Source organism: Cyclopterus lumpus, chromosome 4 (assembly GCF_009769545.1).
Source record: "Cyclopterus lumpus isolate fCycLum1 chromosome 4, fCycLum1.pri, whole genome shotgun sequence".
Taxonomy (NCBI): Eukaryota; Metazoa; Chordata; class Actinopteri; order Perciformes; family Cyclopteridae; genus Cyclopterus; species Cyclopterus lumpus.
Genome location: NC_046969.1, coordinates 7871092 through 7894899, shown reverse-complemented (window position 1 = coordinate 7894899; position 23808 = coordinate 7871092). Strand labels below are relative to the sequence as shown.

Sequence of the window (23808 nt, the reverse complement as noted above, 5' to 3'; positions counted from 1 at the left end):
AGCCCGTTCGGTGCCTAGCAACGAGTCGCGGAGTCGGGGGGGGGGGGGGGGGGGGGGGGGACGCCTGGAGCGACTTGTCATTGGTCAGCCGAGGCTGTCGGTCATGCTCTATCCTCCACGTGATTTGTTACATCCACCGTTGCCCTCCCAAGCGGCAACGTGATTGGCTACATTTTTCATTTGCGGGCCCGCCTCGCTGAATAAGCTCTTGCAGCTGCATACAAGTCGGGGGGGGGGGGGGGGAAAGGAGAGCGGAGGAGGTGCTAGCATAATGCAATGAGTTGGAGCTGGGTTGTTTTGAGGAGTTTAAAGTTGTTCATTTCAGCTAACTCTATTATTGGCTGACCATCAAAGCGTTGTGTTTACTTGGAACTACACAAAGTCGGAAGAAATGTAGCGACTTTTTGTCCGCCTTTGTCGTTGCCTCACGATGGAGGAACCTGCAACAAGGCAAGTGGGGAAACCGTGACTCGCTAGCTCACTTAACTTACCGTTAAAGTTCAATATTGTTGACGTGGTCCTGATTACTCAATAATATTTCAAAGCCGAGAGTTGTTCTCGGCATACCGGGTGACACATCTACCAAGTAAGGTAAGTCTAAACAGGGAAACCTTTGGCTTAAATGATATTGACATTAACGTTCCTCTCCACAGAGAGTTGGAGATGTCCCTGTCAGACGGTAACGTCACCTCGGACGACGATATGCCCGTAACGTTACCCACAGATGGCAGCCTCAGTGGGAGCATCCGAAAGGTGAGACACCTGGAGACGCGCACGCGCACGCACACGCACACGCACACGCACGCACGCACATACCGTTGTATAAATGTGGTAAACACGAGGAAAGGGTCTGACGGGGTCCTTGAGATCCCCCATCGGTCCTAGGTGGCTCCATAACATCAACTGTAACTTTAAGTTAACTGTGAACTTTGGACATTATAAATCCTGATATCACAATCTTACAATACAACAATATTTACCGTGGATACTTTTAGGCAGACTATGAAATCACCTCGCCCTTATTATTACAAGCAAAGCAAAAGAAAACAAAACACTTTATTTTCCCTAAACTCTAACGGTGTCTCAATATGACTGTATTATGGGCTGTATTTGCCTGAGTTTGGAGACACCAGCACCTGAAACCGCTGCCACCGTCTCAATAAAGTGGAGATGAATTCAGTTTTGATCGTGGAGTTACAAGAAAAAACAAAAAGGAACATTTGCAAAACATAACAGGAAAGTGTCTTTCAAGAAACGCTTGCCTGCTTCCTCTGGATAATCCACAAAGCTCACTGTTAACTGTTTTCATTGAGACGATTTGATCAGTAGATAGTTGACAGTGTTGACAGGGAAGTCTGTGGAGTACACGACTTACAGAGAAAGTGTTTTTGGAACGGTGCATTAAAGCTGACATGTTAAATGTCAAGTGTTTTTAGCAATGGAAATATAATTCCGATAACCTCCTTTTTTGTATTAAGGGTGCAGCAGAAACCGCAGTGGAGGAGATCTCGCAACTTATGCAGTTAAATCTTAAATGATACTGTGGGTGTGTTTTGGAAAAGTGAAACCTGATTTGCATCTGGATTTGTGTTCACGCTGATATCATATCATGCCTAGTATAAGTGCAGGGTATCAGGCAGCATTAATGGCATTTTTACACAGGATATTACATCTCTTGTTTGAATAGGGAAAACATTGGTTGGAGAAAATGAATGATTACATACATGGTGCCCTTAAGCAAGCCACTTCACCTTCTGCTGCTAGAAGACTGTGCTTGAAGCAGCAATTTACAATTGTACATATCTGTGTCGCTGAAAAACAATGTGTGTGCTTAGAGGAAGTCACCTGGACATGGAGGGTTTTTTGACACGTTTCTTTAGACTTTGTCTGCACTGATGTTGAGCAGCCTCCATCCTGCTGCCCTCCTGATGGTTGAGCAGAGGTGGGAGCTTGGCCAGGATCCTAATCCACACAGGCACTCTCAGGATTACTTGACGTGCGCATGCTAAACAAACACCTTAACTGGGTGAGAGGGAATGAGAAAGATAAAGGGGGGGGGCGAAAAAATGAAAAACATTTGTATACAAGTTGTCTAAAAGAAGCTGATGGCAGGAGGCACAAGGATACAAACTGGGAGTATTCAGTATGTTTAGTGTACAGCTGCTCCATCTGTCATATTGCTGTACATCTGTTAACCTTTTCACTTTGAAATAGTGGTGCATTGTTTGATAGATTGCTAGTTTCGTAAGCAGACATGTAACAATCAGCTGTTCTGGTGTTGTTGGCAAAATGCCTGTTGAAGCGAGACTTAAGAGGCTTTTAAATCTTCAGACGGACACACAGCTCTGACATATCACCGGCTCCTTTTTCTGTTCAACATATTATCCTTCTGAGAAGAAGTTTCTCCTCCTGCCTTACCATGCCAAGTTTTTAACCATGTTGAGCATCCACAAGGATGTCCCCGTCTGAGCTCCCTCAGCTCTGACACGCCTTCGACACACCCGGCATCTGTGGCACGCTGTGCTATCCAGCGTAGAGCTTTCGTTCTGAAGTGAGCCTTTTAGTCGGCTCTCTGTCCATGCTGTACTGTACTGCCACCATATAAGCTTCACAAAGAACAAGCTATAGTTACCGATGGTTAAAGGAAGTGTTAAGGCCACGCTATTTTTGGCCTTGTCATTTATTCCTGACAGCAAAACAGCAATTTGTACATCACCTATGTCCCTTTTCTCCCACGCTTAATGTGTATATGCAGCCTTTTTTTTAAACACCTGCTGAAAATAGACGATTGACTACTTGCCAGTGATGTATGTATAAATTGCCAGTAGACTGGTACGCCTTTTCTGTTTATTTATTTTCCCCAAGTCCCAAACATGCAATGAAAATGTTACAGTGGTTACTTCTTTCCTGTTACTTACTCAGTCTCTCTTTCAAACTCTCAAACACAAGTTGGTGATTGTTAATAAGGGTGTCCAGAAATGGGTGTCCACCTGGGATAAATACCGGGCCTACTGTAGTGTCATTTGTTCTGGGAATTAATGCTGATTTTACTGTTTCTCACAAAAGCCAGATGTTAGTGGGCATTAGTGGTTTTTTTTGTCCAGTGGGAAAGGGGCTTTGGTAAGGTTTAAACTGCTGGTTTAAATAACAAACTAACTGGTTATTTGAAACTTGTGCTCGATGGCTTTTTGGATGTCATCCCTGGGCACCTGAAGTAGAAACATACCTCACCTCTTCAATGCTTAAAGTAGACAGACCTGCTGCTGTCATTCATCAATGTATCAGACCATCCCTTCTCTTGACGGCTCTATTTCTTTATGTTCTCTGCAGGGATGTGATCCTTTCGCCCAAACCCAGCGCAGCAAACTGCAGCACCGGCGAGCTCGCATCAACCAGCAAATCAACAAGGAGATGCGCATGAGAGCCGGAGCAGAGAACCTATTCAGGTGAGGCTCTTTTCTTTTTGCTCTCTAGAGTGTTCTGTCGAGTCAAAGTTTCATCTGTTGAGGGACTCAATCAGGTATTTCAAGCAGATTAATATTGTTGGAAATAAGTGAAGATTTGTGATGCTGCTGGTCTGTGTTTCTTACTTGTTTTAGTTTGCCTGCTTTATTAGTTATTAGTTATTTTCCTTTGAAAGGCCTGACTTCCTCCTCCATTCCTCCAGCTTTTCCCCTCTAAGATGTGTGTCGGTGGCTCTTTGTTAGCTTGTTGGCTCAGTCACATTTGCGGTGGTGTCCTGTGATGGGAAAAGGTCAGAGATCACTCCCCCCTAGAACCCCCCCCCACACACACACACACACACACACGCGCCCCAGCACCACCCAGTTTTATGACTCTGTTTGTGTTCACTGTGTCTGCCTTCTTGTGTGTCTGCTCTCACCATGTTGTGTATGTTTGTGTGTCTCCTCTGCCATTTTTCCTACAAATATTGAATTGTACAAATTACTTTTCTGTTCGATCACCAATGATGACCCAACTGAACGGTGCCGTGTGTCTCTCACACAAGAATTTAATTCTTGAAGAAATTAGGGAAATGGAGAAAAAAAATAGCTGTGGCAGAACATCAAAGTATTCTATCCGAGAACATTAGCGTCATTTTTTTTTGTTATCCCCTCCAGCTTCTGTCCACGTCTCGCTGCCTTTGCTTTCTCCCTCTGACTATTTCTCAGGCTCTGCATTTTTGTTATCCACTTAGAGCTGCATTACAACAGAGGCTGAAAGTAAACATTTAATATGTGTGCATACATTTGGTCTGCACTTGTGTTGTGGTAGCTGTGAGAACATTTACAGCATGATTAGTCCACTATGCAAAACTCTCTGAAAACACACTCCTTTACTCATTAAGATTCAATTTTGGGAGGAGGAGGAGGAGGAGGAGGAGGAGGAGGAGCAGCCACTTAATTAAAGCAATGAGCTACTTTCTTCCTCCTTTGTGTTGCCATGCCAGAATCTAATAAGATCAACATGGAAAACAACAGTGTCTTTGATTAAAAGACAACCAAGGTTGCCTCTTAATATTACCCCAGGACTGGTTCAGCAACAACTAATTAAGTTTCACAAAGTATCTTTTATATCTTATTTCCATTATAGTGTACTCTACATACATCTCCAGAGTTCTCAGTGGCGTCTTCAAATCGTTTCTTTTTTTCTGAATAATTGTGCAACAAAAAGAAAAACATTACCTTTTTCTAGCCGTTTAAAAATGCAATGATGCACTGCTTTTCTTGGTCATGTGATAGTGAACTGAATATATTTGGATTTAAACTACTGCTTAGATCTACTTAATGTACAAGCCCATGTTACTACCCATGTAGAAATGTATACATTAATCTATTTGCATTTGAACTTTTCTGCCCTCGTGGCCAATTCGCCATGGCAAAATATTTTTTTTTTCTCAGTAGATTTGATCTGATTTTAATAAAGCTTAAACAAATCCAAGTTAGTTAATTTATGTTGTGTTTATTGAAGGCATGAATTAGCTCTGATCTATTAGCTCTGATTCAACTAATCAGAGCTAATAGGGCGATTTGAATAATTTTGTAATGACTGGTGATTTATTTTTCTTTCCCCCAAACTACATTTTTTGACTGGATTTAGGCTTTTATCCTAAAAGGTGATGACTCAGTTTAGGGGAAATAAAACAAGCGCTCCTGCCCTTTCTATTAGGACGATGGGTCACAGAGACAAAGAGGACCCCCCCCCCTCCCCCCCTGCACAGCCTGCCGGCCTGTAATCAGCCGGCTTTGTGTCCGCCTCCTGTCCTGCGCTCATGCAGAGATTCCCAACGGAGCCCCGGCAAGCTCATCCCCCACTTATTTGTCTGGCACTGTCGGACCTTTTTTTTTTCCATCCTCCCCCTTTCCGGTCAACTGGAATAGTCGACGCACACAAAACGTCTCTCTTTCACTTCATACACTCTGAAACTGTTGTGGAACTAGGTTGTGGCATGACTGCTTGTGGGTGGGAGGTGATTGGGACGGTGTGTGTGTGTGTGTGTGTGTGTGTGTGTGTGTGTGTGTGCTAATTACCGATGAGATAGCGGTAGTAACTCTTCAGGGTTTGTGATTGGCTGATGAAGACCTCACGTTGTGCTGCAGACTGTGTTCCTCTGTGGGAATTCAGTTGATGGACAGTTACTTGTTTAATCCTGATCTTCTTATCAGCTGGTTCGGTTTTTAAAATACCACAAGTTACTTGTTTTTGACACTTCATGCCTTCGCTCAGAGAAAGAGAGCTACCCCTTCCCCCCCCCGTCCCCTTAAAAGCTGCAGTATGTTGTACGTGCAAGTGGGGGTGTGTGAAGGGGATATTTGGCAGCCCATTTAAAGCTGACTAATCAGATTGCCCTTAGCTTCACTGTGTGTGTGTGTGTGTGTGTGTGTGTGTGTGTGTGTGTGTGTGTGTGTGTGTGATGAAGATAGATGAGGGTAGAGTGGTCTAACTAGACATAAATCCTTATTTACAGGAACTCAAAGGTGAGCGAGTTTGATCATGTGTTAAAGGTCACAACTCTCCACCAGTCACTGACTCTGAAACGCTGTTTTTTTAATAATCTGCCTCATAAGGTAAGATGTTGTGTAGCAGTTAGAGTAGAGAGTAAAACAATATATATTCTAACTAAAGGTGCAAGTGTAGAAATGTCAATGAGCAGAAAAATACACAAACTCAAAAATACACAACATAGACGAGCTTTACCATTAGTTACTCGTATCTCAAGTTGATAGGAAGTCTGTACAATGTATCATGTCTGATTTATATTTAACTGTACAAACATATGTATGTGGAAAAATGCGGCGCTATCCATTGGGTTGTTTTCGGCTGCCATTCTTTTGCAAATTGATGTGAGCATCCTTGTTCATGTTGATGAGCATAGTTACATATGTTAAAAGCTGTAACAGAGTGAAATTAAAGGAAACATTGTTCAACGGTTTAAATATACAATGCACTTTTATTTAGGGTGAACAGAGTCTAAAGTGATGCCACTCATTTAAAGGAGTAGTTTGTCCACAGGTCACATGACCCCTTCATGCCAGTTGAGACACACGGGACCTTTGAGTGAACAAGGAGGTTATGATACAAATATGTGCCCAAAAAAGTATAGAAAAAACCTTTTAAGAATTTAAATGAACAGGAAGCGGTTTTGGTGAAAAGGTGTTGGATAAGTGTACATATTCATCCTCAGCCCTTACGTGTATTATTTCTCTATGACTCAAAACCACACCTTGCAATGTTTTCAATTAGTCATAGTCTGCCTTTGACAGCTTAATGTTTGTCTTTCCTCCCCAAATCTTCCACCTGATGATGCATCTAATGACTCATTCAGCACAGATACTGTTCATCTTTCTTCTTTACAGATAAAAACAGAACAAAATGAGGAAAACTGTATCAGTGATTCCAATATGTCGATTTTATTCGGGCTGCCCGACCAAACACATTGACTATCTTTAGTTTCTTCCCTCTTGAAATTGTGGATTTAGATAAAAAGTCTGCTTGAATGATGCATTCATGTGCACAATATCAGTCATCTTGTAAGTCTGTTAATCACAAATGTTTATAGTGATCCGGTCCTCTTTGTGCTCTAGACACACAACTGTGTCTCATCATATCATTGAGCCAGTAACATTGTATGTTTGGATTAAAAGGTTGGCTTGGATGAGGGAGGGGGTGCTCTTTGGTATTTGTAAGAAAGAATGCAAATATATTTGTTTGGGGTGCTCTAGGCAACCTAGTGACGCCTCAGACTTCCAGGAACATTGTGTGTTGTTAAACCTCAGACCCCCCCAGCTGGCTCCTCCTGTGATTGGAGCCTTGAAGTGAATGAAAAGAGCGGGGAGAAGAAGGTGGAGACATGACATAGTTGCATAAATTAAAGGCACCGCACAGTAATTAACGCGTCATGTGTTTGCGTCCATTATTGTTGATTTACACCTGCTCGTTAGCTTTTCAAGGTGGCGTGCGCTATCTGTGACGCTAAGCTGTGTGTGTTGAAGGACACACCGTGAGACCGCGTCCCCTGACATGTAGTCGTGTTTTACTCAACCCAGTGCTAACATACGCGCTGTTTGCCCGGCTAGTTTTAGGCACAGGCCGTACTCTAGAAAGATCAAATTCAAATCTCACACACCACAATCTGGTTCTCATTTATCAAATGACAGGGATCCATAACATGAGGTGTCATTCAGATGAAGAAGAAGAAGAAGAAGAAGAAGAAGAAGGGAGATAAATATCGGAATTGGTTTATTGCCAAGTAGGTTTTCACATACTTTGTGTACATACGTTCGTCTTTGGTGCGGGCTGCACGTGGTATAGTGGCTAGCACTGTCCCCTCACAGCAAGAGGGGCCGGAATTCAATTTCAATTCAATTCAGTTTATTTTGTATAGCCCAATATCACAAATGACAAATTTGCCTCAGAGGGCTTTACAATCTGTACACATACAACATCCCTGTCCCAGTTCAATCCCCCGATCGGGCGGCCCTCCTGTGTGGAGGCCCTAAAATGTCCCGCGAATGTGAGCGTGAATGGTTGTCTGTCTCTATGTGTGCCCTGAGATGAACTGGCGCCCTGTCCAGGGTGAACCCTGCCTTTCGCCCAATGTCAGCTGGAATTTGCTCCCACAACCCTAAATAGAATAAGCTGTTTAATTGGAATGTTCTTTGGGGCAAAACAATACACATGTTAGGGCTGCAACTACTACTTATTTTATTATCCATTGATTTGTCTAAATTAATTGATTAATCAATGTTTTCAGAGGAGAAGTTGACATCCTCAAATCCAATGTATGACCAACAGTCCAAAACCCAAGATTTCTAAAGCAAATCTTCAGGTTCTGCAAAGAACTCAGTTATGATAAATGTCTGGCCAAATTTAAGGACATCATTTTATGAGATGAAGGTGTCTGTGATGTTTGGGACTGAACCTATGGCTCTATGGCAAGGACTCAGACTTGCCCTTTGAAGCATTTGGCATGTTGATTTGGGAGTGAAGTCGAAATAAACTCCTCGTGTCACATTGGAAATGCACGTCTTTCATAGTTTTGTTGTGTGTTGGTGTTAATGGGGGATGATAATTGATGTGCGTGTTAAATTCTGCAGGGCAACAACCAACAACAAGGTGAAGGAGACCGTGGCTCTGGAGCTCAGCTTTGTCAACTCCAACCTCCAGCTGCTCAAAGAGGAGCTGGAGGAGCTCAACAGCAACATGGAGGTCTACCAGACAGACAGGTAGAAAGATCTGAGACATGCGCACACACACATATATACACACACACATATATATATATATATATATATATATATATATATATATATATATATATATATATATATATATATATATAATGAAATAATGTTCATAGTTTAAGATGTATACATCATCTAGTATGCTATTGGCATCATCATACCAGGGGGATAATATCAATACATCAATAAATTACATTTCTAAACTATATGAGTCCCTGGTAACACAAGTTCGAGGGGGGGCTCTTTCTTTCACCCCGGGCAACTAAGCCTGCCCACCCATTGAGAAGTGTAAAAATAGTTTGGGTTATTTGTGAAACTGTGGTGGGATTAAATAGACTATGGTGGGAAACACACACACACACACACACACACACACACACACACACTCATGGCTTATTTAAAACCCATGTCCCAATTGTTATTTGTCCCATGAATTCCAGGTCACTCTCATTAGTCTAATGAGAATTCTAATTGGTGAAAACAAACATTCATTGCATGTTGGTATTCACACTATGCATTGTGTGTTTCTGCGCTACGTGGACATCTGTCTTTGTGGGGACACATTTACACTGTAAGCTTTAAGAAGAAGGACCTTTTTGTTAAGTTAGCATTGTCTGGTTGTCGATTCCTCAAAGGGCAGTTTGTAGGTTAATATTTAGTTAAGGTTAAAAACATTTTCCGTCAAGCTTAAGTTAAGGGGCTAGGAAATAACAAGTATAGTAGCCAAGTATGAGTGTGTGTGCGTGTGTGTACAGCCCTTCACAGCCAGGAGACTTTTCTCTCTGCAGGGTCACGGGAAAGATAAATCCCCTGATTAGAGGGTCATTAATGGCCGCGTGGCGTGTGTGCGTGTTTCAGTTCATTGTGAATGGGAGGGGGTGACTGCGGGGGGTTGTTACTTGGCTTTAGCTTTGTCTATTAGCAGGATGAGCCTGCTGTGTTTTAAAGACTGGCAGATGGCAGCGCTGACTTGACTGTGCCTATAACCTGCACCTGTGTATGATGTTGGTGTTCACATGGCATAATCTGTGAAAGATTACACGCATACAGTACACGCGCTGTAATTACTGTATTTTTTTTTTTTTACAGTGAGGCGATCAACGTTCCCATGATCCCACTCGGATTAAAAGAAACCAAAGAGGTGGACTTCACAGTTTCTATCCAGGTGAAGATGACATCCAATATTTCACCTCTCTTGATTTATTTCAATTATCAACTTTCCTTTTCTTTGAGATAAAAAAAAAAAAAAAAAACTTTTCCGAGTAAAACATTGCATGTTGTATTTAGAAAATACAGAGGAGGAACATTGTTATCCTTATTTTAAAAGCTGTGTTTCAGCTTTGACGTTTTAAACTGAAAACAACCCGAGATGACTGCTTTGTTTATTGTGACAAATACTGAGCTCTTCTTTTATATATCTTTTTTGAAAGGCTGCTGAGGGGCACCGAAAGTAAAATCCTCACCAATCTCTCTGAATATTAGAGAATACCTCAGCTGTGGAACTGCTTTGTCATTATGTAACGGTCTGCCTCCCCTCACAGGACTTCATATGTGAGCACTACGGGGAGGAGAGCTCTCTCTACGACAAGGAGCTCAAAGAGCTTATGGAGCTCAGACAGGTTAATAAACGCACTCGTACAAATAAGTCCAAAATCTGTTTCTTCTCAAGGATGGTTGTAGAAAATCAGTGCAAAACCGCTTGAGAGTTCAAGCCGTTATGCCCTTGCAGTGTCTTTTAAAGTTATGTGCCTGTGGCATCATATGTACATCTATCTGTGTGTGTGTGTGTGTGTGTTGTTGTTGTTGTTGTTTGACTCAGGCCATGCGTACACCCAGTCGTAACCAGGCCGGTCTGGAGCTACTGATGGAGTACTACAACCAGCTATACTTTCTGGACCAGCGCTTCTTCCCTCTCCACAGGAGCCTGGGTGTGCAATTCCACTGGTAGGACATGAGCACTTTTTAATGTAACGGCCTCGAGGTTATTGAGTCCTGCATCGCAAGTACTGAGGCCTGGCTGTGTAGAGAGAAGATGACAAGTGGACGCTTAATTACGTATATTTTGTGAGGAATTATGATTGAACGCGATAGTTTCTGAGCTGGACATCATTACATAAACAACCAGCGCTGTGATTGGTCCGGCTGAAATGCTCTGCCGGGCCTGGACTGCGTTACTTTGTGCTCTTGTGTTTGTGTGCATGTGTTATGGGGCTGTCAATCGATAGTTGATCGCACATTCTTTATCTGTTCAGAGTGTACCTTTTTGAAAGAATTCATTGTAGGTCAGCACTGCATTGTGTTTAACATGTGCAGCTTCTAGTAGGGGATTCGAATGAGGCATTGGACGACGTCTGTCATCCCCATTAGAAAAATGTTGTGTTATTGTGGTTATATAAATGTAATTGATTGTGCTAGACCGCCTTGTTGGTACAGGTGCCTGCCTCCCCTTGTGTCTTTTCACCTCAAATGCCAATGTTATGAATGAAGCCTAAAACTATTTGGTACAGCCCATGTTCAGTATTCCCTGTTTTACTGCTTAAATAAAGTGCTCGGCGCTCGCTTCAGCAAAAAGCTTCTCCTCTGGCAAAGTTCCCATTGCTGGTCAAAATAATGTGTGTCTCCCCGAGCTGAGTGGAGTCCAATAGGCTCCGGGGAGCGCTACTTTTGCTTTCTAGTCTTCATGCAAGTCGGATCTTCAATACGCTGCTAGCTGTAGAAGGCAAATATTGGACGCAGAACTGCGTTAATACATTAAAGAAGTATGTCATGAAAGTGCCATAGTATTGTATGTCCTTCAAAAGTTTAATCGAATTCAAATCAAATTGAAAATGAATGCCGTAAAAAAAAAAGAAGTAAATGTCCTCTCTGCCTCTAGGTACGACTCCCTGACAGGCGTCCCGTCGTGTCAGCGTACGCTGGCCTTTGAAAAAGGAAGTGTGCTGTTCAACATCGGTGCCCTGTACACACAGATTGGAGCACGGCAAGACCGCTCTGCAACAGCTGGCATAGACCGAGCAATAGATGCCTTCCAGAGGGCTGCAGGTAATGAAAACAGCACATACTTCCCTGACAGTTATATTGGCCGTATTAAGTGATTATGTGGGAATCTGAAGTTAGGATGTCCACAAATACTAGAAGCATTGCATTTGCTCCAAAAACAGCTGTCTGTTCAAGTTATCCACTAAAATTCACTTTTTTTTTGTTGCAACTATGTGTTTCCCTCATCTTTTAATACATCCATTACCTTCTTCAATTAATAGATTGTTTATTCTATTCAATGTAAAATAGAAATACCAATAGCTGTGGCTATTGTAAGAGTCCACGGGGAAATCTTCAAACTGCTTTATTTCTTTGTCTCAAAATTGCTGATGATATAAAATCCTAAATATCAGAAGCAGAGATCAGTGAAGATTTGACATCTGCAAATGAAGATGAATTCACTTGAGCATATGCGTTTCTCTTTCTTTTTGCACTTTTCTTTTTAGGTGCGTTTGATTACCTGAAAGAGAATTTCTCCAACGCTCCCAGTTTGGACATGAGCGGCCCGTCGCTCTGCATGCTGGTGCGTCTGATGGTTTCCCAGGTGCAGGAGTGTGTGTTTGAGCGAGTCACACTCACCACTCGGGACACACACTTCACGTCGCAACTCTGCCGGGCGCAGGAGGCTGCGCGGGTGAGTTCACGCGTCACGGCTTGTCGTCGCCGCCGCCGCTGCTTCTGTCGGTAACGATTCTCACCGTGCATGTGCTCGTGTGTCCTGTAGGTGTCGGACGTCTATTTGCTAGTGCAGCAGACCATGACTCAGCCTCTGATGAAGGACTACGTGCCGTTTTCCTGGGCCTCCATGGTGCAAGTCAAATCGGAACACTTCCGTGCCCTCTCGCACTACTACGCTGCCGTCGCACTCTGCGATCACACGCGTAAGCCCCCCCCCCCGAACTATACGGCGAACATTTAATTAGGTCTTTTTAGTGGCCGTTCACATCGCCGCTAACTGTGCAGACGCATTCAGTCGTTTTAATGCGAGTGGTCTTCACTTGCACATTAACAAGAATGAAGAGCAAACTGAGGCCTTGTGCAGAGTCATGCTTGGAGCCGAAAGCAAGATAAACAAATGACTTTAAATACAAATAGAGACGGACAAAAATATATCATGGATCAGCTTTTGTAGTGCAGACATTGCCCAGTTCACTAGGTGACATTTGGAAAAGACTAAGTATTATCTGCCTCTGCACTGTAAATGAGACAAAGTACCTTTTTAGAAATGGGAGGGTAGGTTCCGAATGACTTTCCCTAAAGAGTCTGTCCTTTGGTTAACGTGAAGGCTCTTGTCCTGTAGTGTCTGCTGAGGAGGAGGAGTGCGAAGAGGAAGCAGAGAAGGCTTTCCTCCAGCTCTATGTCAGCAGCCCTGCAGGACCACCACTCGGCCAGGTTTTACGAGACCCTGAAAAAAGAAGAAAGCTTGGTGAGTTCATGGAATATGTTTCTATTTAGTCCAATATGTTGAGCCAATATGTGAAACAGAGAGAGAGAGAGAGAGAGAGAGAGAGACAGATGTGTTGTTATTTTTCAAAGATTTGGTTGATTTGATCTACCAAGTATGCCATGAGGTAAAAGTAGTATCAACACATTTTGTAAGACAATGTCTGCCTACACACATGTCTGCAGGTAAAGCTCACCTGCGGCGTGCCGTCATCAGACACGAGGAAGCCATGCGTGTCCACGGCCTGTGTAAGATCCTGAGGAAGATGGACATCCTGCAGGACGTGCTGTCGCTCACACACAAACGCTCTCTGGACAAGTACTCGGAGCTGGACAGAGAGGACGACTTCGATGAAACCGCAGAGGCCCCAGAGATACAATGTAAGCATCCGGTAGAAGTAATTTCACCTAAGAACCATATTATTGATATGACAGTAAGTGATTGTGGTTGGTTCTGCTGTTCTACAGCTCAAACCCATCAGAAACCTGACATCACTCCAACCAACTTCTCTACAGTCCAAGCCACTGATATCTTCCAAAGACTGGTAAGACGTACTCATTGTTGGAACAGTCAGATATTAGGAAAGCCAATGGGGGGGGAAGGACACGGCAGCACCTGCTGGTACCTGAGTTGAAGATGACTTTCTTTGTGTTGCAGGGGCCTCTGTCAGTTTTTTGTGCCCGGGCTCGCTGGGGTCCGGTACGTGTGATCGGCCTGCAGAGGAGAGAAGATGGGATGGGTCTCACGCTCAGAGGAGACTCACCCGTGCTGGTGGCTGGAGTGGTGCCTGCAGGCTGTGCAGCAGTAAGAGAAACTCCACTGACCTTTATGTGCATCAGTTACAGCAGACCTGCTTCTACAGCAAATATGAGATGAGATGAGATGAACAGCATCATAACAAGTTCAGTAATTCATGTGTATTAAAAAGCTTCAACACACTAATTTCTGACCACTAGAGTATATAAAGGACACACAAATAAATCTCATGTAAGGCTTTTAACATGAAGTTGAAGAGGTGGTGTCAGTCTAGCAGGAGCTGCACCATAAGTTTGAACAGTAGTTGATCTGCATGTGTGGATGATTATTGGTTGCAGAGTTTGCAATTGAAAGTGTATTGCTCATTTCTTCGACCGGTTTGTGCTTCATTCATGACTTTTACTCGTTTCACGTGTGTGGCATAGGAGGCGGGGCTAAGGGAAGGAGACTACATCGTAGCAGTGGACGGACAGGACTGTAAATGGGCCAAACATGGCGAGGTGGTTCAAATGCTAAAGAGCTGTAGCGAGAGAGGAGTGGAGCTCAGTGTGGTCACATTGCAGTCGCATGATACACAGGTGAGTGTGAGTGTGTGAGTGTGTGAGTGTGTGAGTGTGTGAGTGATGTCCTTGGCTGCTGTTTCAATGTATGCATGCTTACCTGTGCAGTGACCAAGCCATTACACTTGTGTGTGTGTGTGTGTGTGTGTGTGTGTGTGTGTGTGTGCGTGCAGCTGGAGAGGAGGGCCATCTTGCTGTCCCACAGCAGCGATAAGGAAAACACTCGGCAGCGGCTGCTGGGTGGAGGCGCTAAGGGCCAGAGCTCCGCCTCCTTGTTGAACTGGAACAGGAAGAAGGCGAGGGAAGGCGGTGGGGTCACGAAGAGGCTCGGAAGCACTTTCAGTTTGTCGTTTGGAAGCATCCGAGACCCCGAGGCCATGTACTGAGACGTGGCTGCAGAGGAACCACTCAGGGAATCACAGCAGTGGAGCACGAGGTACGATCAGGACCGCATTCAGCTGAAACATCCGCAGGAGCCAAAAACAAAAAAACATATATATATCTTTTTATTGCTACAGCACAGTCCAATGTCTGTAGCAACTGTGTTGGCTCAGCACATATGTGGAAGCAAACATAGCATGTAGAGCACCTTCTAACATTTTTTTAAAAGTACATTTGACCTTGCATGAGTGAAGGCCTTATTATTGCTGCCATGGTCATCTCAGAGTTGAACGATCCCACGTCTGAGGAGTGCTCTGCGCTGCCTTGGAGACAGAACGCAAGGATGGTTTTAGATGCTGAGACCGGACTCAATGCCATGCGGTTGCTCCTGCATGATGGGGGGGAAAAAAAAAAGAAGAGTGCAGTGATTTCACTGATAAAATGTGCGATCCACATCGGATTTTGGACGCACATCCATCACCACTCTGAGTTCTCTGTGATACAGGAAGCCACAGACGGTGGAGGAATAATGTTGAGAATTACTGAATTTCATTGAAGATTTTTCAGCAAACTACTGACACTAACATAAAGAAAACCAGCTAGTGACTAGTAAATGAGTAAAATAACCCAGGGGAGCAAATTAGGTTTGACACTTGAAAAGCAAACTTAGCATTTAGGTCTTAACAACACACCCAGCTCCTTGACTTAATTTTTTTTTTACATTAACATTACAAATACATATGTGTTGAAAGGGTGAAGCAGAATTAAAAAGTTCCATATTTCTTGTGTCTTATATTTTTCTTAAGAGGTCTCTGAGGTTACAGAATACTGTAACAGTCCCGTTTAACCATTTAGGATCAGTTGATACTGACAAAGTATCACTGATACCATCCTATGACTATAATGACTATGATACTGGATGTTCTTGGAGTAATGTTTGAGTTGTTTTAGTTGTCATTTGTAGATGATTAAAAAGCACTTCAGAGGTTTTGATCCATTGTTTTGTAGTCTTGGTACTTTCATGCACTGTGAATATTGAAAAGGACAAATAATGTAGTTCTGACTTGATGTCTCAATAATGAACATGTGAGAGGTTGGGAGTTTTTAAAAACAAATGTAATGTGATGCCGGGAGACCCTGCAGGAAAAGCATGCGCTGTCTAAAACGTTGCATTTTTTTTGTTGTATTGTCTTGTATCGTTTCCTTAATGGTTTCCGAGGACGGTCCAGCCACTGTACTGTATGTTACAGTCAGCCAATATTAGAAAACAATAGATGATGTTTGTGGTTTTTTTTCTTCTTTTAAATACCATTGTTTGAACGGTTTGTACAAATCTGATATAACTAGAAATGTGAGAATTGTAGCACATGACTGTTTGGTCCAGCAAAAGAAGATGAATGCGGTGTTGTTGTTTTTCGCCATGGCACGTCTTTTTTGTCTTCTTTCTGTACAATGTGTGTGCCACGGTGGTCCATTGTGATGAGTACAAAAAGCCGGAGGGAACAAACACGAGGATTTCTCATGTTTTGTCTTCACATGATCACAACATAATTGTTCTGTGATGCAATTAGTTTTCTACATTCATGAAAAGTTTAGCGATTCCAAAAAGATTGTAAAGGAGCAGGATTTTTTTTTTTATTCCCATAGTCAATAAATCATGTTTTGGATGTAAAGGAAACAAGTTTGTCATGTTGTGATCACAAAGTAACTTACTCGTCAGCTTTTCTGTACTATGTATTTGTGCGAGTAAGTAAATGTGTGTCGAGCCTGTTGTGAAGAGGAATATTTTTACCTTCCATTTATGTGTCGACTGAATCTCTGACCATCCCTTAATGACTGCATTTGGGGATTTGCACAGTATTTTTTTTCTCCATGTATGAATACAATAAAAGTGAATGAGCTATCAGTTTGATTCTGCCCGCTCACTAATAACTACCTCACAATTATAGCACACATAATAGTATATGCATCCGTTGTACTAAGTCGACTCTCAGATGTCAAACTGCATTTACCAAAAAAGCTAATAAGAGAACTGTTAACAATGTGCGGCCCAAATTAGTTTAATGCCAACGTGCAGAGGGAGCTGTATAATTTAAAACCACTAGAGGGCAGTAGAACATCAATGAAAGCAGACCGACGCACAGGCCAAAAATATCAAAAACATCTCGTGTTGAATCAGATTTACTGTAGTGCACTCTCTTAATCTGGGTATTTATGTGTTTTTGAATGTATTATTGGGGACAATATTGGTGATGAAGGAATGCTGTTGGTTTCCTTGGATGAGGACATCCTTAAGGAGATGGAGACCCACCTCACTGTCCCATCCAAACTCTGCTGCCCTGTCATTGGGCCTATGATGGACATCTAATGGTGTGTGAGAAACAACCTCATCCTCCTACTTGTTCCAAGGCTGAAATAAATAAAATATGTGAAGCGACAAAAACTATTCAAAGTTTGCAAAGTTGTTGAAAAGGTCTGTTGGCCGATGCTGCAATGAAATGGTGTCCAATCTAAGAGCACAACTGGTGTCTTGTCTGGTTGCACGTATGCACACTTCCAGGGAGTTGTCCTCATGCACCACAGAGCCGGTTCCCAAGTCTTCATCCTCAGCTTGACACATCTAGGCTTTGACACTTGAGACACTGCTGCAGGCTGAATAAATACCACAGCACTCTCCGAAGAGAAACAATGTGATGCCCCCCAGTGGTAGCATCAATTAAGACACCGGGGTTTGCACCCGACAGCGTCGCTACTCAAAACGCTCGATGGAAACACGACGAGCCGACAGGTTGCAGCATTTTATGAGTACAATTAGCTTTAGAATTGAAAGAGGTCTACCTCGCTCTGGAAGATTACTAACCCTCACCCCCAGTGGACACATTTATATCACCCTTGCCTCACTCAAATGTAGATTACATACCAAACTCACAGGACACAGACCGTGCTTTCACCAACTTTTTGACTGATAATAGATAACACGGTCCAATACTATATTATTATTATATATTATTATTCTGCATTAAAAGAAACGTGTCTGCTTATTCGCCCTGATGATTACATACATGAAAAACAAACATGTAGTACTTGACACCGTTTTGTGTTTGCTTGAGACTTTTGTATAAAAAGACACACCAAAGGCTTTTTTCAAGAAAAAAGAAAAAAAGTGTTGCAGATACAAAGATTTGGGGTTTGGAAGAGGATTTATTAAATGTACAAGGTTTTTTTTAAAGGATAACTACTACGCAAATAAAGTCCTCCTGGTCCAGTCTAACATGAGGGTAGGAAACAGTGGGATTTATTTATCATAGAACTGATGAATACCTCATTATTGTCCTGTATGCACAATGAAGGTGTGTAGCAGATGTCAGATGATCACGTCCCAGACAGAGTTCATGAGGAGCTACTGATCCTCTCTTAAATATTTATTTTTGCCTGAATCATAGCCGCTGCTCCCCGGTATGATGAACAGGTGTATCCTCGTGGGAAGTGCCGAGCGAAGAAGCACACGTCACTGTCACTTTAAAACGAACACCAACGGGTTCCTGGGAATCCGGCTGCAGGCGAGCTGGTTGGTCCCCCTACGATCCCCCGGGGGCCACCGCCGACCCCAAGCCGCTCTGTTCCAGCTCCGCTATCAACAACATGTGTTTGAAGTCTGCAGGGTGGTGGTTAAACGTCTCGACCAATCGGAATGTCTCCTGCCTCTGCGTACCGTAGAACAGCTGCACCTGATTAGCCAAGCACTGAGCCTGGTGGACGGTCTGGGAAGGAGAGGTGTAGACGGGTTAACGTGTTAAAGTGCGAGTCTTCCACCGCGGTCAATAGTATGTCGACACTTTAACATTACATCTGGTTCTGTATCGTTAAACAAGTCAGTCCAAAACCGTGAATATCAAGCTGCTGCCCTGGAGCCGCCCTCACAAGGCTTTCCATAAGCAACACTATGTAGGTCCATCAATAAGTGCGTGGCCTTCATGTGTGGGTCCACACAGGTAAAGGACTCACTATGAACTTGGGGTCCAGCTCGGCGGTCATGAGGACCACGCCCTTTTCATCCTTCAGGTCTGGGTAGTGGTAGAGGATCAGCTGACTGGGAGCGTTCTCGCCCAGTATCTGGACACCAACCGGGAGACAACAACTGCAATTAACACCTCCGGGTAACAAGAGTCTTCATAATGAGAAGGAAAAATACATTCCTCGTTATGAGTGGGGTTATTTCTCTCACTCACACACACACACACACACACACACACACACACACACACACACACACACACACACACACACACACACACACACACACACACACACACACACACACACACACACACACACACACACACACACACACACACACACACACACACACACACACACACACACACACACACACACACACACACACACACACACACACACACACACACACACACACACACACACACACACGCTTATTAGGGCCTTTGTAGGATGAAATAAAAGATGAATTTCTGAAACTGTTGGATTTTCTAATCTCAGATGATAGTTATTGTCCGTAACTTGACTAAGGATTAAAGTCTGAAAAGACTCTGTTACACATGCATAATTGTAGCTGGTGTACAGTGAAAACCATATCAACTGGGAGCAAGTGAGCTCATTGGAGAGCGGTGCCGCGAGAAGCACCAAGAGTGCCAGGCTTTCCCAGCAGCTTGTGAAGGTGCCGTGTGAGGAGGTTCACCTGGACGTTGATGAGGGACGTGAAGTGGAGCTCGTGTCCGGACCACTGACCCAAGAAGAACTCGTAACCCTCCTTCTGAGGCAAAGCGTAGAGGAACTGACGAGATGGAAAGAGAGGCCGATTAAAAAAATATATTTTGTTTTGCAGAATAAGTGACGCCTCACAAAAGAACCCTGATCTCACCATCTTGCACGACTTTGATCTGCTCAACATCACCTCGTACATCTGTGTCTGCAATGCAAAGGAGACCGGTTGTTAGATCAACATGTGCACGAGTGTGTTCATGGATATAGAACTGCTATTGAAAATACTTCTATTTATTTACAGGCGTCATTGTGCAACTGCACAATACAACTCAAGACAATGACATTTAGGGGGCTTTCTATTGGATCTGGTTTTGCAACAGAAACTAATCACTTGTTCCAGAGCTCACGATGAAACTGTCCACCAAAGATGTAAAATATGTCAACCAAAAAGGACTAACAGGCAGAAACAAACTCACAGGAGCACAACACATAACGCTGTTCTGCAACTAGAGGTACAAGTCACAGGAATTAGATTACTTCAAGAAAAGAAGCCTCACTTTGGGAATTCAAGCCAAGCGTGGGACACATACATAAAATCAGAAGACGGACATGGTAAAATAATAAATGTTGAGAAACTCTCTCTCTGGTGTTACACTTACCGGGATGACGGCGCTGATTGTGTCTTTGGTCGAATAATATTTCATCCAAAGCTGAGAGAACACAAAAGAAGGTCAAAACAAAAAGGCAGTTTCAAAATGGCTTTAAGTGGCGTCAACGAGACGACCTCCAGACTCACCTCAGCAACCTCCTCGCTCGTCTTGTCCCCGATCAGCTCCAGGTTGAGGATGGAGCCCAGTGTCTGGAGAACAACACATTTACAAAGTCTGTTACCAGGACCACCACCACCATCATCATCATCACCATCATCATCATCACCATCACACTGAAAACATTTCACTTGGAAAACAGTTCAAACAGTTCTGAGCAAAATGAAAAGGTAAACTGTTGCACGAGGAAACGTTTTGGAGTGTGACGAAAGAATAACAAAAAGCTACGGGAATCGGACCAAAACAGTCCATCGGTCAATTAGTCAAATGAATGTGACAGTTCTGATAGCTTATTAATCATTTGAATAAAAATAAATGCCAAAAGTTCACTGGTTTCAGCTTTCCAAAATGTGGTCCATCATCAATTAAATACCTTTGTTGGTGTTCTTTTTTTATTTAAACCATTAGTCAGAAAATTTGCTTTTAAGGACATCATTTCGGAATTAATGAGTTGTGCCAAGGCTTTTGTGATTACTTTGAGATTTATTGGGTATTATTTAAAAAAAAAAATTTTTTAAATCAGTAAAAAGTAATCCGGATGAGTCCTGAATGTAGCCATAAAAACGGGAGAAATGGAGAAGTAAAAGCAATATAATGTAAGATAACGGCTGCTGGATCTGCTCACCTTGTTCTTTGTGAAAGCTCCTGATGCGCCATCGCTGGCGGCCACCTTGTCCTTGTTCTCCAACTGCAAAGAAGGAGGCATCACATTCATAACTCCGGCAGAGAAACGTTTTCATTTCCAACTATTGAGGACATTTCAACGCACGCTGTTACCAGTTCAAGATGAAAGGTTTTCATTGGTTCAGTGATCTCACAATCTAGCAAAAGAACCCCCCAAAAAGTGCCTAAAATGTGTTTACATTTCTGACTTTAATACGTTATGATATTTCAGGACTTCCAGAATATGATGATGGTGTTCTCTGCTCTGCATTGAGCCGGTTCATACCTCCTGCTCCATGAGCCTGACGAACTCCGCCTGCTTCGAGTGTCCCAGCACATCCTTCTTGGCCTCGTGCCGGTTCTCAATTCGGGTTTTGTACTCCTGCGGTTTGGCACTGAGAACAAAGTCAGACCTCAGATCAGTGAAACGGCAGCAACTTCCAGAAGGATGGATCCGCTTCCATTTCCATCAGGTGAAATGAGGCAAATATGTACCCGTTTATGAAACCTGCCTTGAATACTTGTACTTCAGTTGGTGACTCCCAACATTCCTCATAATGACTCAGAGAAGAGTCCTCATGCTCAGTAAAGCCCCATACGACGAGTTTGTCATGTCACCTAACAACAAGTGTCTGGTTTAAGATAGATAGATGATCTAGTTTACATTTCATAATACCATGAAATGCATTATTAGTCTTTGCATCAAGGGTTAGGGTTAAAAATGTGTTGCTTTCCTTAATTGTGTCGGGCGGAAGTTTGATCTTCATCTAACAGCAAAAGGGGGAACAACTCGGTCCACATTGAGAAGGAAGGACACATTCAGCTTTCATTTAGAAATGCCAAACAGCCAATGAGCTTATGTTGTTCTCAGTATGGATTGTTTGTTTGTCTGTCAGCCGTTTGAAGGGTGAAGCGTGGGCCACGGTAGAACCAATTAAAAGTTGGAAAGACTGAGTTCGGAAAATTCTAGTTCTTGGCGGCTTAAAAGCATTCATATCTATATTCAAAAACCACAGTGCTGAAATATTCAGCCCAACAGGGGGAACCAATTAGTAAACCTAGATAGCAGGAAAGTGATCATCTTAGTTTTGTTGTTGCGGTTCAGAAGCCGACTTTCAAATCTCAGTGACACACAACCAGGTGAGTTCCGAAAAAGTTATCGCTTTTAAACAATAGAATTGTTTAAGATGTTTATCGAGAAAAAAATCCATACCTCTTCTGTTCCCTTCTTCTCAAATGTGAAGATTGAAACACTGGGAATTCAATATATTTGGGTTTGGAACTTGACCTAAATGTTGCACTATTTATTTTAGAGCCCCTAATGATTAATTAAGGAAAGAATCCAAAGATTTAGTTATAGCCAAAAGCCCCATCTGCAAAGCCATTTTAACCCCATCACTTGTGTATCTTAGAAGAGGGTAAACGAACTATTCCAATATATTATTTTAGGAAAGTGAAAACAATATTCGTGAACATAAGCTAATGTCTCTCAAAGACTCTATGGAGCAGTTCCGAATTCATGTATGTTTTATAACGGGAATGGACGAGCTCATAACGCATCCATCCTCTCATAGACCTGTCAATCATAGGGTCTGGTGTTAAATCCACGATACAATTGATGTTCTAATTAATCCCCAAGCTTCCGCAGAAGGTCCACATTTTGTGAAACCCTAAAAATAGAAGCAAGGATGTAATATCAGATTTATAATTCAGTCAGCAGATACACTGCTTGAGGGTTTAAATGTGAACCGAATGTCAGAATTTAGATTCAATACACTTGTCAATAATCAAATTGCTTTGAAATAAAATAAGATTTGGCTTCAGATTCGGATATAGCTAACTAGGTTAGCTACTGACCTGCGCAGCCTCTGGATTTTGTCCTGGTACTTGCTAAAATACGGGTTCTCGTCCAGTTCCGGCTCCCTCCGCAGCGAGAAGGCACGGAATTGCGCCGGGACAATCCCGGGGATCAGCGTCCTGATGCCAGTGGTCCTGACCGCTAACATCCCTCGGTACAAACATGACATTTGTACAATGGCCGCCGCCATCTTTCCATCGCTTCCGTCCAGCATCTGTGGCGCTCCGGCGGGGAACGGCTTCCAAACAATGGTTCCGACCAAAGCGACAAATAACTTAATTACGTTAGTACTGTAACCTCAGTTTGAATGGTTTTCTTTTTCCTCATGAAAACAAATGGTTGGCTTCTAATGGACTGATGGATTCTGATGAGCGATGATAAGATAGTAGGTACACTTTATTTATTTATCCTGAGGGAACCAGGAAAAACAGACACAGAACAAAAGCATTAACACACACACGCCCACATACGTTTAGCCTTTCTCTCACATATTTAATCACACTTTGTGTGATTTTCTCAATATGTGTCACTATATGCATGACATAAAAGTGAATAATTAGCTAGTTCAAATCTGCCACAGCTGTTCGCATGTTGTCCTGATATGTTGAGACCACTGGAGGTCACTATGTCTCTTCATTGAGAACTGTCTGAATATTTACACATGCATGAAAGCTGCTCCTCGCTGATATCTGAACACTGTGAATCACTGCAGTAATCTACCTCCACAAACACTGCTCGGATTGACAAATAAATAAATGAGCAGATAAGTAGGCTGCAGTAAACAATCTGCTCC

The 23808-nt window shown here is 42.9% G+C and overlaps 2 protein-coding genes across 2 annotated transcripts; one reads left to right on the top strand and one right to left on the bottom strand.

Annotated features, from left to right (window-relative positions):
• The first annotated feature begins 222 nt into the window (after positions 1–222).
• On the top strand, positions 223–16830 carry rhpn1 (rhophilin, Rho GTPase binding protein 1). Its single transcript, XM_034531597.1, has 16 exons — positions 223–450; positions 654–753; positions 3331–3446; positions 8598–8726; positions 9834–9909; positions 10286–10363; positions 10564–10688; positions 11620–11786; positions 12230–12417; positions 12508–12664; positions 13084–13209; positions 13413–13607; positions 13695–13771; positions 13885–14031; positions 14409–14561; positions 14717–16830. The coding sequence occupies exons 1-16, from the start codon at positions 431–433 to the stop codon at positions 14927–14929; spliced, it is 2067 nt and encodes a 688-aa protein (XP_034387488.1). The 5' UTR covers positions 223–430; the 3' UTR covers positions 14930–16830.
• A 1275-nt stretch (positions 16831–18105) lies between these two features.
• On the bottom strand, positions 18106–23245 carry atpaf1 (ATP synthase mitochondrial F1 complex assembly factor 1). The gene is made up of 9 exons (XM_034530743.1): positions 23015–23245; positions 21444–21552; positions 21120–21182; positions 20464–20526; positions 20327–20377; positions 19825–19872; positions 19642–19737; positions 18930–19037; positions 18106–18685 (listed from the first exon to the last, which is right to left on the bottom strand). Exons 1-9 carry the CDS (start codon positions 23227–23229, stop codon positions 18503–18505), a joined length of 936 nt encoding a protein of 311 aa, XP_034386634.1. The 5' UTR covers positions 23230–23245; the 3' UTR covers positions 18106–18502.
• Between the last annotated feature and the right edge of the window lie 563 nt (positions 23246–23808).